This window comes from Perissodus microlepis, chromosome 14 (genome assembly GCF_051167445.1).
Source record: "Perissodus microlepis isolate ML-2025 ecotype Zambia chromosome 14, ASM5116744v1, whole genome shotgun sequence".
In the NCBI taxonomy this organism is placed as follows: domain Eukaryota; kingdom Metazoa; phylum Chordata; class Actinopteri; order Cichliformes; family Cichlidae; genus Perissodus; species Perissodus microlepis.
The window spans coordinates 29,451,961-29,464,687 of record NC_140474.1 but is presented as its reverse complement, the minus strand read 5'-3'; the positions used below and the strand labels follow the sequence as shown (position 1 = coordinate 29,464,687).

The 12,727-nt window shown below is 37.1% G+C and overlaps 2 protein-coding genes across 3 annotated transcripts; one reads left to right on the top strand and one right to left on the bottom strand.

Moving 5' to 3' along the window:
* The first annotated feature begins 658 nt into the window (after positions 1-658).
* Positions 659-3,228, top strand: LOC146374128 (uncharacterized). 2 transcript variants are annotated; one of them, XM_084949718.1, is made up of 7 exons: positions 659-727; positions 1,050-1,121; positions 1,270-1,293; positions 1,413-1,607; positions 1,761-1,910; positions 2,271-2,329; positions 2,413-3,228. In XM_084949718.1, exons 2-7 carry the CDS (start codon positions 1,067-1,069, stop codon positions 2,467-2,469), a joined length of 540 nt encoding a protein of 179 aa, XP_084805844.1. In that variant the 5' UTR covers positions 659-727; positions 1,050-1,066; the 3' UTR covers positions 2,470-3,228. The 2 variants fall into 2 exon arrangements, with proteins under 2 accessions (XP_084805844.1, XP_084805845.1); XM_084949719.1 differs by having other exon boundaries at positions 665-727; positions 1,047-1,121.
* A 3,598-nt stretch (positions 3,229-6,826) lies between these two features.
* Positions 6,827-11,440, bottom strand: LOC146374127 (T-cell surface glycoprotein CD3 epsilon chain-like). The gene is made up of 5 exons (XM_084951777.1): positions 10,500-11,440; positions 9,897-10,085; positions 9,671-9,814; positions 9,450-9,502; positions 6,827-8,292 (listed from the first exon to the last, which is right to left on the bottom strand). Exons 1-5 carry the CDS (start codon positions 10,570-10,572, stop codon positions 8,230-8,232), a joined length of 522 nt encoding a protein of 173 aa, XP_084807903.1. The 5' UTR covers positions 10,573-11,440; the 3' UTR covers positions 6,827-8,229.
* Positions 11,441-12,727: the final 1,287 nt, after the last annotated feature.

Below are 12,727 nucleotides of genomic sequence, written 5' to 3'. Positions count from 1 at the left end.
AGCATCTATTTGCTTTCTCTCTGTTTTTCTTCTGCTCTGTACAGTAAATGCAGTCTGTCACACACATAGTGGGAAAAGAAAATATTCACAACACACGGGGGAATTAAAATATTCATCTGAACACACACGCTTGTGTTTGTGCCTTCGTTTTACCAGATGGAGCTGCTCACCACCACCGGCACGAACATATCCCAGAGCAAGCGTACACCAAGCAGCAATTACTGTCAACAGGCTGATCAGTCATTCCCATAAGGCGGAATTTTCTTCTCCGGTTGTTGTTCGTGTTTTTTGTAAGATGTGAAAGCTGCCATGACAAAAAATCACGTGGGTAGGGAGTTTCAATACCCACAACATTTTAATCTTATTACATATACAACAAACATGAAGTTTAGTGATCAAACAGGAAATGAATGAACAGTTCAGTGAGGCTTTAGTGTTGAAACTGTACAAACTGATTTTTGTTGTGACAAGTTCAAAATACTCGACTGCAACTTAAAATGTTGCTTGTGTTGGTGAGAGTGTAATAAATATTATTAGCTAAGTGCATCTGAACATGTCAAAGTCACAGTCAGGCTCCTCCAGATGTAGGAATCAACAAAGCCTGCTGAGACAGAAGATAAACCAATCACATTCACTTCCGTTTCATGCACATGCAGAGAGAAACTGAGACTCTGACAGACAGAGACTGGATGCTCGGCAGCTGAGACCCACAGTTCTTCATTTCGTGGTCAGTACTTTTATTTAAAAGTTGATATTATGTTGTGTTGATATTGAGTGTTGATATTGTTTTTTCATTTCGAGTTGATAATGTGTAAAGTGTGAATTCTAGGAATAAACTAAACTAAACCTTGTTTCAGAGTTTGTATTCTTGGCTAACTAAAATGATTTCCTCATAATAGCACCCTAAATGTTGTATTTCATCATCTATTATCTGTCTCTGTAAGTCCAATAAATGGTTGACATGAAGTAGAAAATGGCGAACTTCCTGTTGTTCTGTAGTTCGCTTGCTCTTACTTGCAGGGAAATGAACTGTTTCCTTCTATCAGCAGCAGAACTCACAGGAACAATGAAGAATCTCTTTGCTTTGGTCTCCTGTTTGCTGCTGCTTTGGACCTTCACAGGTAGGCCTGCTACACCATTTTACCCCACACTGACATGAAATGAAAATCATTGTGTTCAGTAATGTTAACTTTTGTTGTTACAGAGTTGCATGTTGGTTTTTTATTTATAGGAAATGTTTTCATATTTCCCTCCAAATTTCTCTTTCAGTGTTTGTCAGCTGTGAAGACAAAGGTAAGAAGACTACTACTTTTTTCATGAAACTATGTAGTAATGTACAAGTAGCAGTTCAATAGAAGTACCAGCAGGTTTAATGTGTTCGATTTGAATGTTTTTTTTTCCTTACGTCCCAGATCCCATGATAAAAGTGACTGAGCTCGCTGAGGGAATTAAGGTGACTTGTCCTGCCGAGTATAAGTTTGCCCACAATAATACTGCTACAGAAGTAACGCTTAAAACTAAAGATGAGTCAACAATGGAGTACATCTGCACGAAGAAGATTAACGATAACCCTGAAGAAAGTATAAAAATCTTCGTGATGTTTCGCAGTAAGTTCTGCATAAACAACTGTGTAGTGAAATGTGATGAAAAAAACTTCAGTTTTCAAATTTTATGTTGTATAGTATGCATACTCTTTTGTACTTGCTTTACTTGGCTTCATTCTGTGAATACATATATTTATTGTATCTGTGTGTTTGCAGGCTGTGACAACTGTGTAGAGCTTGACATAATGTCCACAGTGGGCATGGTCATAGGAAATGTGGTGGCCACCATTGTGATTGGAGTGGGTGTCTATCTCCTCGCTTCTCAGACTCGGACCGGCCCCGTCGTCTCTAACAGAAAGAGTAAAAGTAAAGACTATTTATCTGTTTTTTACTGTGGAAAACATTGGTTGTGAAAAACACTGTAAATAACAGATGAAGATGTTTTAAACACCCTGCAGGATTGGTCTTTGTTGAGGAGTGGTCATTGGTTAAGGATGTTGTGCTATTATTTTAATTAGTTCACCACATTGGGCACAATAAGAATTTGAAGAAGAGAATAGGCATTAGTGCTTCAGCCACAATTCAGAATTACTCAATTAAAGACTATAGTCATTTAAATAATGCATACAAATGCTCTAAAACCATTATTATTAATAACATCATTACTGTTAACTCAAATTGCCATCAGCAGATGAGCTTGGTGAATAATAATTCATGTGTCCTCAGGCTCTGACAGACAGCATCTTGTTTCTGAAAGCAGAGGACCGTCCAATGACCACTACCAGGTAAGCTGAAACACGAACACTCGTTGTAAATGTGAAAATACCACTAATAACGAAAACAACAACTGACACCTTTTCTGCAACAGCCTCTGAGGAGAGCTGGCCAGAGAGATACATATGATGAACTCGTCCACAGAAAATAAACGGAAGGATGCTCACTGGGTCCATCGCTGGAAACTGAAGTTCCATGAGTCCTCACATCTGAAACATCCGACAGCAGCCCCCGACAGAGGGAAAAACTGTTTCCAGGGTTTATGTTTAGCTTGGTTTATGCCCATTTCTAATGTAAAGTCTCTTCCAGCTTTATTTTCATCATGCTTGTAAACTCAGTATTTCAGATACCGGCAGAATTGAGGCAGAATATTAATTATAGTATTATTTTTGTTTATGAATAAAAAAAATAAGATTATCTTGTTGCCAAAATGAAAAACTAAAATTGACTGTGTTGTCTTGTTATGCTATCGCTAGTGGTGAATACTTCTCTAGTACTTTTCTTTGGTACAATTTTAAGGTAACTGCTATATTATACTTCAGTCCTAATGTACTAAAGAGCTTAATACTGTGCCTTTTAGCACCCTATATTGTAATGGCGTCACCATAACCATGTATTGAGAATAACTGTGACATTTAAAAATTAAATATTAACATTGTCTGTAGTAATGCGCATATGATAATATAAAGAAAAGAAAAAGAAAGAAAAAGAAAATAAAACAAAAGATCTCACACATTCGACAAAGTTATAGATAAATTTGACTGATGGCATTATTGCATTATTTTTATTATTTCTGTGTTTTGATTGATATGGTTATTAATTTCTTTAAACTGTTATTGTGAAACAAAAATCTGAAACAGCCCCAGTATGTCTATATACATATAATTATTTGTAAATGTAAAAAAATAAAGCACTATTTAATGTTTAACCAGTTTTTCTGTGGTTTAATTTAAGTGATACGTTTGAAGCCTATGCAGACATATTTTTTTCTTTCTTTATTTTCTCAACATGCATCAAGCATTAATATGTTAAATTTACCCACATGTCAAATCATTCATAACCAGTGTTGGGTAAGTTACTTTAAATTAGTAACTTAGTTACATTACTAGTTACTTCTATCAAAAGTAACTCAGTTACTTCTATTTACTCATTACTTTCAGAGTAACGAGTTACTAGGGAAAGTAATTTTGGTTTTACTCAGAATTCTCTTGTTAATGTGTTGCTTCCATAACTCTGCCAGTCTTCTAGCTTGCTTACTTGCCACAAGTGCACTGTGCCACCTACCAATAGAAAAAAAAAATAATGTGCATATTTCCACAAGAGAAATCCCACGCCTGGACCGTCATTGACCGCTGCCATGATTCTAGCCTACGTCACAGCGTCATGTGCGCTTTTTACATCCAACACAAAAACCGCAGTCGTGGTGCTTTCGATTGTACTCAGAACTCGGAAATTCTGCCTTCCGAATAGGAAGATGTAGGTAACACCAGACTGCAGATGAGCTGCATACAGGGCTGGTTTGGGACAAAAAATTGGCCTGGGCATTTTGACTAGAGACCCGCCATTATAGGAAAAATCATAAAGCCTTTGAATGAAAACAAACGCTGTTGTGACAGTGATGTACACTGTTTTGATGGTATATATGTATCAATCTATCAATCGTCTGTTGTAAGATTCAGATAATTATTTTTTAAAAGCTAGATATTTTATATGAGAGTAAGAAAGAAAAGTATTTCCTTGTGCCCCCCTTTCCCTGTTAATGCCCTACCTGGCCCCCCTGGCAAAACTTTGCTAGACCCACCCCTGCACAGTTACCAGCTGTCAACTGTAAGAAAAGGATCCTGGTGTTATTTGTCTCTCAGAAACAGATCATAACTTCCCTTCAACTCATTTATGTCACCTAAAAGGTAAACCTGTTTCTCCATCACCTGTTCAAACCTTTGCTAGCTGATGAGCCCCCTTCTTTACAGCCCGAGTGTTTGGATGTGACAGCGGTACTTTCGTGTCTGGTGCTACAGAAACAAGAAGACCTTAATTTCACCATGTTCCAGCATGGTCCTTTTTCTTTTTGGAAAAGCTTCTTATGTCCACAGAAGTTACAATAAATGTACAATAACCATTATGCTATCTGTCAGTCCTAGAATGTTCCCTCTCTTTCTTTATGTAGAGTGGTTGCCTCCAAAGGAGAGTCAGTCCTCAGTGACATGTTAAAATGTACAACTTTAGCTATTCAGCTATTTACAACTGGGACAAAATTTGATATCTGTGTGGTGAGCCATTTTTTATTACTATTTTTCAAACACACTGCTTGGGTTTAAAGCCTTTAGTTATGGGCGTGACTGCTTAGTTTGACAGGTGTGCAGACACTGACAGATGTATCCTAACTATGCTAATTTGTGTCACTATACCATCTTTGTGCAGTTGGACTAATTTTAGTGGTATTATCTCACAAAAATCCCATCCAAGAAGTTGGCACTTACTCTCTGGTGAGTGAAATGCTAGTATTTCACCCTGTTGAGATGGTAAGTGTGTCTGTGTGTTGAACTTGTACAGTTTATAGAGGTAGCTTAGCATTAGCATTTCACTCTCTCTTCTAAATTTGGTCAACACCATAGTTGCAACCAAACACTAATACTGAGTCCAGCTAGCAAAGGGCGGCTTCATCGTTTTTCTGTAAACAGTTTATGGTTTGATGTAAAACCACCGAGTAGAGCTTCTGCTTGCAAAACACATTGAGGCCTACATGAGGTTTTGATCAACAGTATGATTTCATTTTCCTTTTTTTTTTTTAGCCTGAATGCTAAAAGATCTAACAACAACATTAAATGCTAAAGGGTCTTTAATGAAATGCATGCAAATTTGGTTTTGCAGCCTTACCATTTGCACATACTTAAGTTTAAGACAGCGAAATGTTACCTTGGAAACCTCATCAATGAATTGTCTTTTAACCTTTGTTTACATAATTAAACAAAGGTTTGTTTCAAAATAAAACAATTATTAACGTTAGTATTTACAGACAACTGCACCTTTGATGAATGAACCCTCAGATATATTGTATTACCCAAAGGAAAACAGTGACCATTAAATACTAACCCTAACTCAACCAGATACAACAGTACAATGCTACTACCGCATCGATTCACTGTATAAGTAATTAACCATTCAAATTGCACAATTAAGTGAATAATCACATTAAAATACTCAATTACAAGTATAGGGCCTTGGAGGGAACTCTAAGTAAGATTTGTCACTTAGTTGAATTATTTATGATCATTTTAATATATTATTGTAATTTTTAATGGTTAATACATTAATATGCAATGTTAGTTTTTATATAGTTTTAGATTAAATTAAATCTACTCTCTGGATAGCTTGTAATGAAAGGTGTGGCATAAATGTATTGAAATTAAAAGAAGTAAATGAATGTGAACCTAATTATAATACATACTATAATGTTAGTCAAAGGGTTCATATTAATGTAGAATTGCATAAGTCTTGTAATCAGTTAAATTTTTACACTGAAGAGAAAGTTACACAACAAGGGCAAAGAGAAAAGCAGAGAGAAAGGTTAAGAGAATTGAAAGTGTTGCAGGAAACACAAAAGGAGGAGAGAAACTCAGAGGCGTCCCCATGTCAGATAATCTAAAAGCTTAACGTCTTTGATAGCAGCTCGTCTTCTTCCTCACTCTGCTGTGACAAAGCTACAAACTACTGTTTTCTACCGGAGCCGGAGAAGAGATCAAACAATGGAGCTTTAAGCAGCTCGGCTCTGAAACACAAACCTGATCTACACACACACACACACACACACACACGCACAAAACCAACTTCTGACTCAGGGCATGTTCACACACCTTCGAGCACACGCACGCTCTCATCCAACATGAACGTGTGTGTGCTCGTGCGCACTAACAGATGAGCAGATGTAGGTCTGTGTGTGGGAGCGGTTTGACTCAACAAAGAGAGAAGAACACAAACCCCCCTCCTATTTTCTTTGCTTCTTTCTCTCACAAATATACAGAAGATGTAAATGAAGATAACTGAGCAGTAAGTGTGGGTGTGTTTCCACTAAACACTACTCTTCTGAGATGCTTACAGTGTAACAGATTTATCAATCATTAATAATCTGCATGGAGATAAAACATTACGTTGTGTTTCCCTCTTTTGTTTCCACCAGTACAGCTGTGCTCTGTCACTGCTGGGAAAAAAAATCACACAGAACCCAAAACATGACATGATGTGATATTTCCACTGTGTCTTTAACACTATCAAAAATATGTTTATGCATTGAGAAATGTTTCAGAGATATATCGGATGTTTCCAGAGACGGTGATGTATACAACTGTCACAGCAGAAACGAAGACATACTGGTGATGAGTGTGTGATGGGGGCTGGGGTGCTACGGATATGAGCTGTGGCTTTGAGGCAGCTTCATGAATCGGTTACAGTTCTATCTGCTGAACCATCCCAGTACTGTTTTCAACCATGAACAAAGACATACATGAGAGCAGTGTTCACTGTGGTTTATTATATTAATGACGCACGTTGTCCATTACAGTAACAAAAAGGTTATCACATTATAATGTAATGAAAGAAGAAGCAAAGAAGTAAGCCTCAAAGGTCTGTGCATGCAGCATGTTACATATCTGATGCTCTTTTTACATGTCAGAGCTTAAAATGCTGCATATACTCTATTTATATATGTACAAGACATGCAAGTATATTTGAATTGATATGATTTTATAGCTCTAAATTACAGCACTTTCTGCCAATGTTTAGATTAAAAGATCAAAATACTCAAATGCCCATAAACACATATATTTGGCTATCCACATTATTAGGCACACTCCTACAGACTGATGTGATCCAATTCCATGTCAATACAGTAATAAATTGATTTGCCGCTGTGCACCCTTACCACTAACCAACTAACACTAAAAACTTCATGACGGTAGCAAAACAATATATTTAAAAGCAAAACATGAATATTACAGGCATCAAGAAAGCAAACTTGCAGTCGCAGTGCTGTACTGCATTTCTGTGTACACCTAATAACCTGTACAATAAGCACAAAAAAATTTGACTTCTTTAACTTTGCCTCCGACGGCGTCTTTATTTATTCATTAGCCTGACACCTGTTTTTATGCCTCACAATATTGAAAGATGATATTTAGTCTACAATATCAGTTTGAATATTTTGTTGTTTGATATACCCCTAACAGTCATTTTAGATAAGTTTATGTATTCTACGTGCTTCGTGGTAGCATCTTTGCAAATGGGCATTGTTGGCATTAACAGTTCACGACAACAAATACAAATTTGTAATGTTCATTAGGTTAATGTCAGTGCTAACGCTTTCTTTCTTTTGGACATGTTTCATGTTACATTTGGTTTTTTGCTCACTTTTTGCAGGCTACTTTTCAGGCACTCACCACATCGCAATGCTAATATCATTTCATTAGAAAACAGGCAGATCATCACTGATTCATTTAAAATCAGCAACAACTCAATTTCCCAACCACTTGACGACAGACACAAACGTCTCCTTTATACTGAACAATTCTCAAAATATACTGGAAAATGGTTTTATATTGATAAAATCTGTTATTTTAACTTTTTTCACAAAATTTTTTTATTTAAATACTATATACTATAATACTAAATAATATTTAAATGAAATATCTTTAACTTTTGAATCTCAATGCAAATTCCGCCTGAACTCTACCTGCTTGTAAGTCAAAGGGAAATGGAGAAAATTTGTTGTGTTGGCTTTTGGCTAAGGTGACCCTTCAAATTCAAAACAGAAGAAGCTACTGCACGCTACTCGGATCATGACTGATACTCTTGTGTGTCTTTTGTGATTGTTTTCCTTCATTTGTGCAGAGACCCGGAGTCGATAGTTGAAGTGCTTCTATCCCATCCTGTTGACCACCGTGGAGTAAGTGTCCTGGGCGCGAGTTTGAGGGTTCAGTGCCTGCGAGAAAAACAAAACAAACAATAAAATGTTTTGCTTTAGGATGCCAGATTAAGGTACACATCACCAAGTGGTTAAATAGTCCAATATGCTTAAATAATGTTATTTATTTATGGGAGGGAGGGATTTTAATCAACCACCCAGGAAGCCCAAGAAAATAAGTGGTTAAATAACTACATCAGATCCATGAACCAGGTGAAAATGGAGTCACGCTCTTTCATCCCAACATATCTGAGTAGCTGATTTAGGGGAATCTCTTCTTCTAACACTTTTGCATGTATTACATCTTGCTAGTTCTTTCAAAATTGAGGGAAAGTATAAAATATTTGGGCAAGTTTGGACTCTGCTCATAGCAGGCTTTGGAATCACATCTTGGCAAATTAGTGTTAATATTTAGTGTAATCTATGTTCTATGTTGATAAACAGTTAATTAACTCTGGTCAGGAATTAATCCAATTCCATTCAATTGCAACGTTGGTCTCGTTCCAATATCGTCTAACGCAGTCTTATTTGTTACATGAAGGAACTGGAAGAATTTAGTGCAAACAAAGCTAAAAATCTATTTTTAGTCATTCAGATTTGATTTTTATCAAATGACATGTTCTGATTTTTATCACTCCTTGCACCACATCATTAAATATCATGTAAAACAATATTAAAATATGTGTGGAAAAGTAAAAAAAATTCACAGAACATGAAAACACCATTTCAGGACATTAATTGTTTCATCTGGTAAATAAAAAAAAGTATGAATAATTCAGTTCAATACAATTCAATTCAGTTTTATTTACTTAGTGCCAATTTGCCAATTCAGATCACTAATTAGTTTGGCTGCATTTTTTGTTTCTCTTTCTCTTCTTTCCCCCAAACTGTAATATATTAATATCTCTTGTTGCCTGAGTGTACCTCAGGATTCCCAGGAAGGAAGAGAAAAGTATTAAAGGCAAAAGGACATCTGGAATACCCTGCTAAACCTGCTCCGTTCATCTAGCGGATAAACGGTAGAAAATGGATGGATGGTTGGATGGATGAATGGGTGGTTAGATGGAGAAACCATGAAAACTATGAAAACATCAACAATATAAAAGCCATACTTTCTGAATTATTGGGGATTTAACATTCCAGGTAAAACAGAATTTTTATTATCCAGTACGTACCTCATAGTCAGGAGACGGGACAGGTGGACCTCGGCCTCCCGATCGAGGAGGTGCTGGAAGATGATGACAGAGTAAATACAACTTAACGCTTGTAATATCAATAATAACAGAATTTCTCAAGAATTAAAGGTGTATAAAGGACATGAGTTAACCTTTAACTCAACCAAGACAAAAAGGTAAACTAGTAGACTGTCAGTCATTTGTCCAAGTGCACTTTTTACCTTTGGAAGGTTGAGGAGGTCCAGCCGAGCTTTTCTTCTTAGTGCACCTGTAGACTATTACCATCATAATTATTGTCAGGAGTAAGTCCCCGACAATCACCGTAAATAATGTGTTTCCATCGAGCTCAAAGCAGTTCTCACACACTGGAGGTAAAAGACCACAAGTGTTAGAGCAGCATGAACAGCTAACACAAGTGAGGAAATGAAAAGATTCTTTTTCACTCACCATTTCCTTCAACATAGAAATAATATTTAGACTTTGGATCAGTGCCGGATACACATCTGTATGTGCCTTTACTCGTATATGGGAATTCATAGGTATCACTTTCATTATTGACTTTTTCATTTTTGTAAAACCACTCCCCATCTTCTGGACAGGTCAGTATGACTTTGCTCCTCCAGAATTCCGCTTTGCCTGAAAAAACATGGACAGATATTAAGATACTTTTCACACAGAAAGGGACAATCTGAGATGTGAGACACTTTCCTTAAACTTGGCTCATCTTTTGCACATTGTGAATTTTCCCTGCATGAATACACATCATTCTAAATTATTATTAAAAGAAATCCTTTAACATTTACCAAAAAAAAAGGCCATGTCTGCTCACAATAAATGTGTTCAATATAGCAAAGACAAAAGTATATAAATGTCAAAAAGTGTATGTGGACATTAAAGCATATCATTGACATACAGGAAATTGTAGAAATTTCTTTGAAATGCTCTTAGATGTCCTAGTTTGTTGACAGAATTCATGTTTCTAAATCCAGAGAAGTTTACTGAGACTCAATGACTTTAAAATATGAATTAAAACAAATGCCAGACTGTTACCATCGCGAGCCTTCGTGGTAGCAACGCCGAGGAGGACGACGACGAGCACGGCCTGGACACCCATGCTGAGCATTTTCTTCAGGATGCCTGTTTTTGTGTGCGTTTCTAAAGCTTTCTAATATATAGACTATAACTTTTTGAATATTTCCACTTGAAGATTTCAGTTACATCAAAATGCTGCTCAATGAGACGAAAAGCTTCAAATTAGACGAGGAGGTTCTCTCTCTCTCTCTCTCTCTCTTGTTCTGACACACACACGTTGCACCCACAGGAAGTGTTTTTTTTTTAAGATGAATTCACGGTTAAACCTCAAAATGAAGTCAAACTGAAGAAGTATACAGAATAGAAATGCTTCTGCTTGTTTTCTGATTCATTACAGATCAAAAACACAAAAAACTGCAAATGACAGCAGCTAACGTCACATCGCTTGAATGAGTAGCTCATATTTACAGTGTGGCGTATATTTTCATGCTCTTTAGTTTGCACCTAAACTCCCCCTTACATGTAGCCATTGTTTAGTCTGAAAACACAGTCTGAATCTTTGATGGGAATCAGTTTTATGTGCAGTGTGTGACGAGTGAGGATGGCGGCGTTCACAGCAGCTCACAGTACGTGATGTTTGGAGCGGCTTTGCAGAACATATGATGCACTACTGTAAAGATCCTTAGATCAGTAAAACTTCTCATTCTGATCATTTTCCATGTGCATGATTAAAATACCAACATTTAACTCCAGTAAATCACAAAGAATCAAACATTTACAACCAAGCTGCAGTTTGTATGTTTCACAAACTGTGCCTCATATGCATCAGTATGTAACAACAACTCGTAGATCAGTTCGAAATGATGGATAAAAGAAGTTTTTAGGTCATGAAAAACCTCTCTGTGACAAGTGTCTGAGCTATTTTTTGAGCCAACATGGCGGGTCCTGTTCTTAAACAGCACCTGCTTTGTGTGTGACTTGTGGATGTCTTTTTTTTTTTTTTTTTTTTTACATGTAACGTCCCTTCCCCCATTTCTTGTTGTCTTCAAATAACCAAACAGAAAAACGTCACTGATAAAAGACCAATAAGAGTTTCAGATATTCCGTTAGAATTACAGATGATAATAAAATGTTGTCATGCAGTCGAACATGTCTGGAGGCGACAGACATCAAGACCCTGGCACTGAAAAAGCATTTTAATAACTATGGCTTTAGAATTTGTATTAACTATGAATAAACCCTTAAACAATGTGACTGTTCACTACTGGGTTTCAAATGTGACTTAGGTGATCAGCTCATGAGTCAAGTGCATAGAGACATCGCTGTTTAGAGCCCTTATCGTGTGCCTTCAACGTGTCCATTTGTAATTGTGTGTCTGCAACACATCTGCTCCACTCACCTCACCCGCCTGTCTGCAGTCAAGACACAGAACAGATGTGTTTAGCAACTATTGGGAAAAATGTATAATAAACTAAGTGTTTAAAAAGTAGTACAAATACAAAGTACAAGTAATACAAAAAGGCAGTATCACTGCATGTACATCTATTTTTAGATAACTTGGCCTAGCTTAACCAGCTATGGTAGCAGGGGGCTGGGGCCCAACCTATACAGATATAGAGTAGACCATGGCACCTTGGACAGGTCACCTTGTTCATCAAAAAACAGACAATCCAGCTATGTACTCTCACGTCTACACTTAGCATCCATCACAGTTTACTTAACATGTATGTCTTTGTGCTGTGAGGGGAAACCAGAGGACCCAGAGAAAGGCACAGGCAGAACATGCAGGCTCCACAGAGATCGGCCCAGCCGGCGAGCAGATTCCCTACCTTCTCCTGAGTCACCACCATTCCTCACTTTACTAATTAACTTGTATTCCCACAGTATCAATTTCATTCACATCATGCAAACTTATGTCTGTAAGTCAAAATGCAACAGAACATGTTGGCATCTGAGCAATAAAAAAAGGGGGAGATCTGAAAACCAGTCTTCCTCACTGGCTTCTGACTGGACCTACAGAGCCAGTGTGTTCACATCAAAGTGCGGCTCTGCCCCCAAGTGGTTCAAGGCAGTAAACTGCGCACATACCTCTGCTGGTCAACAAGAAGCATCACAGTAACATCCTCCTGTTTCATGAGCGCAGCCGTTCAAGTAAGTGGTTTGCGACAGAGTAGAAGTCAATGTACATACATTCACTTTGATATTGAAATCATATTTGTAGCATGTAAAGAATAAACTATCAAATT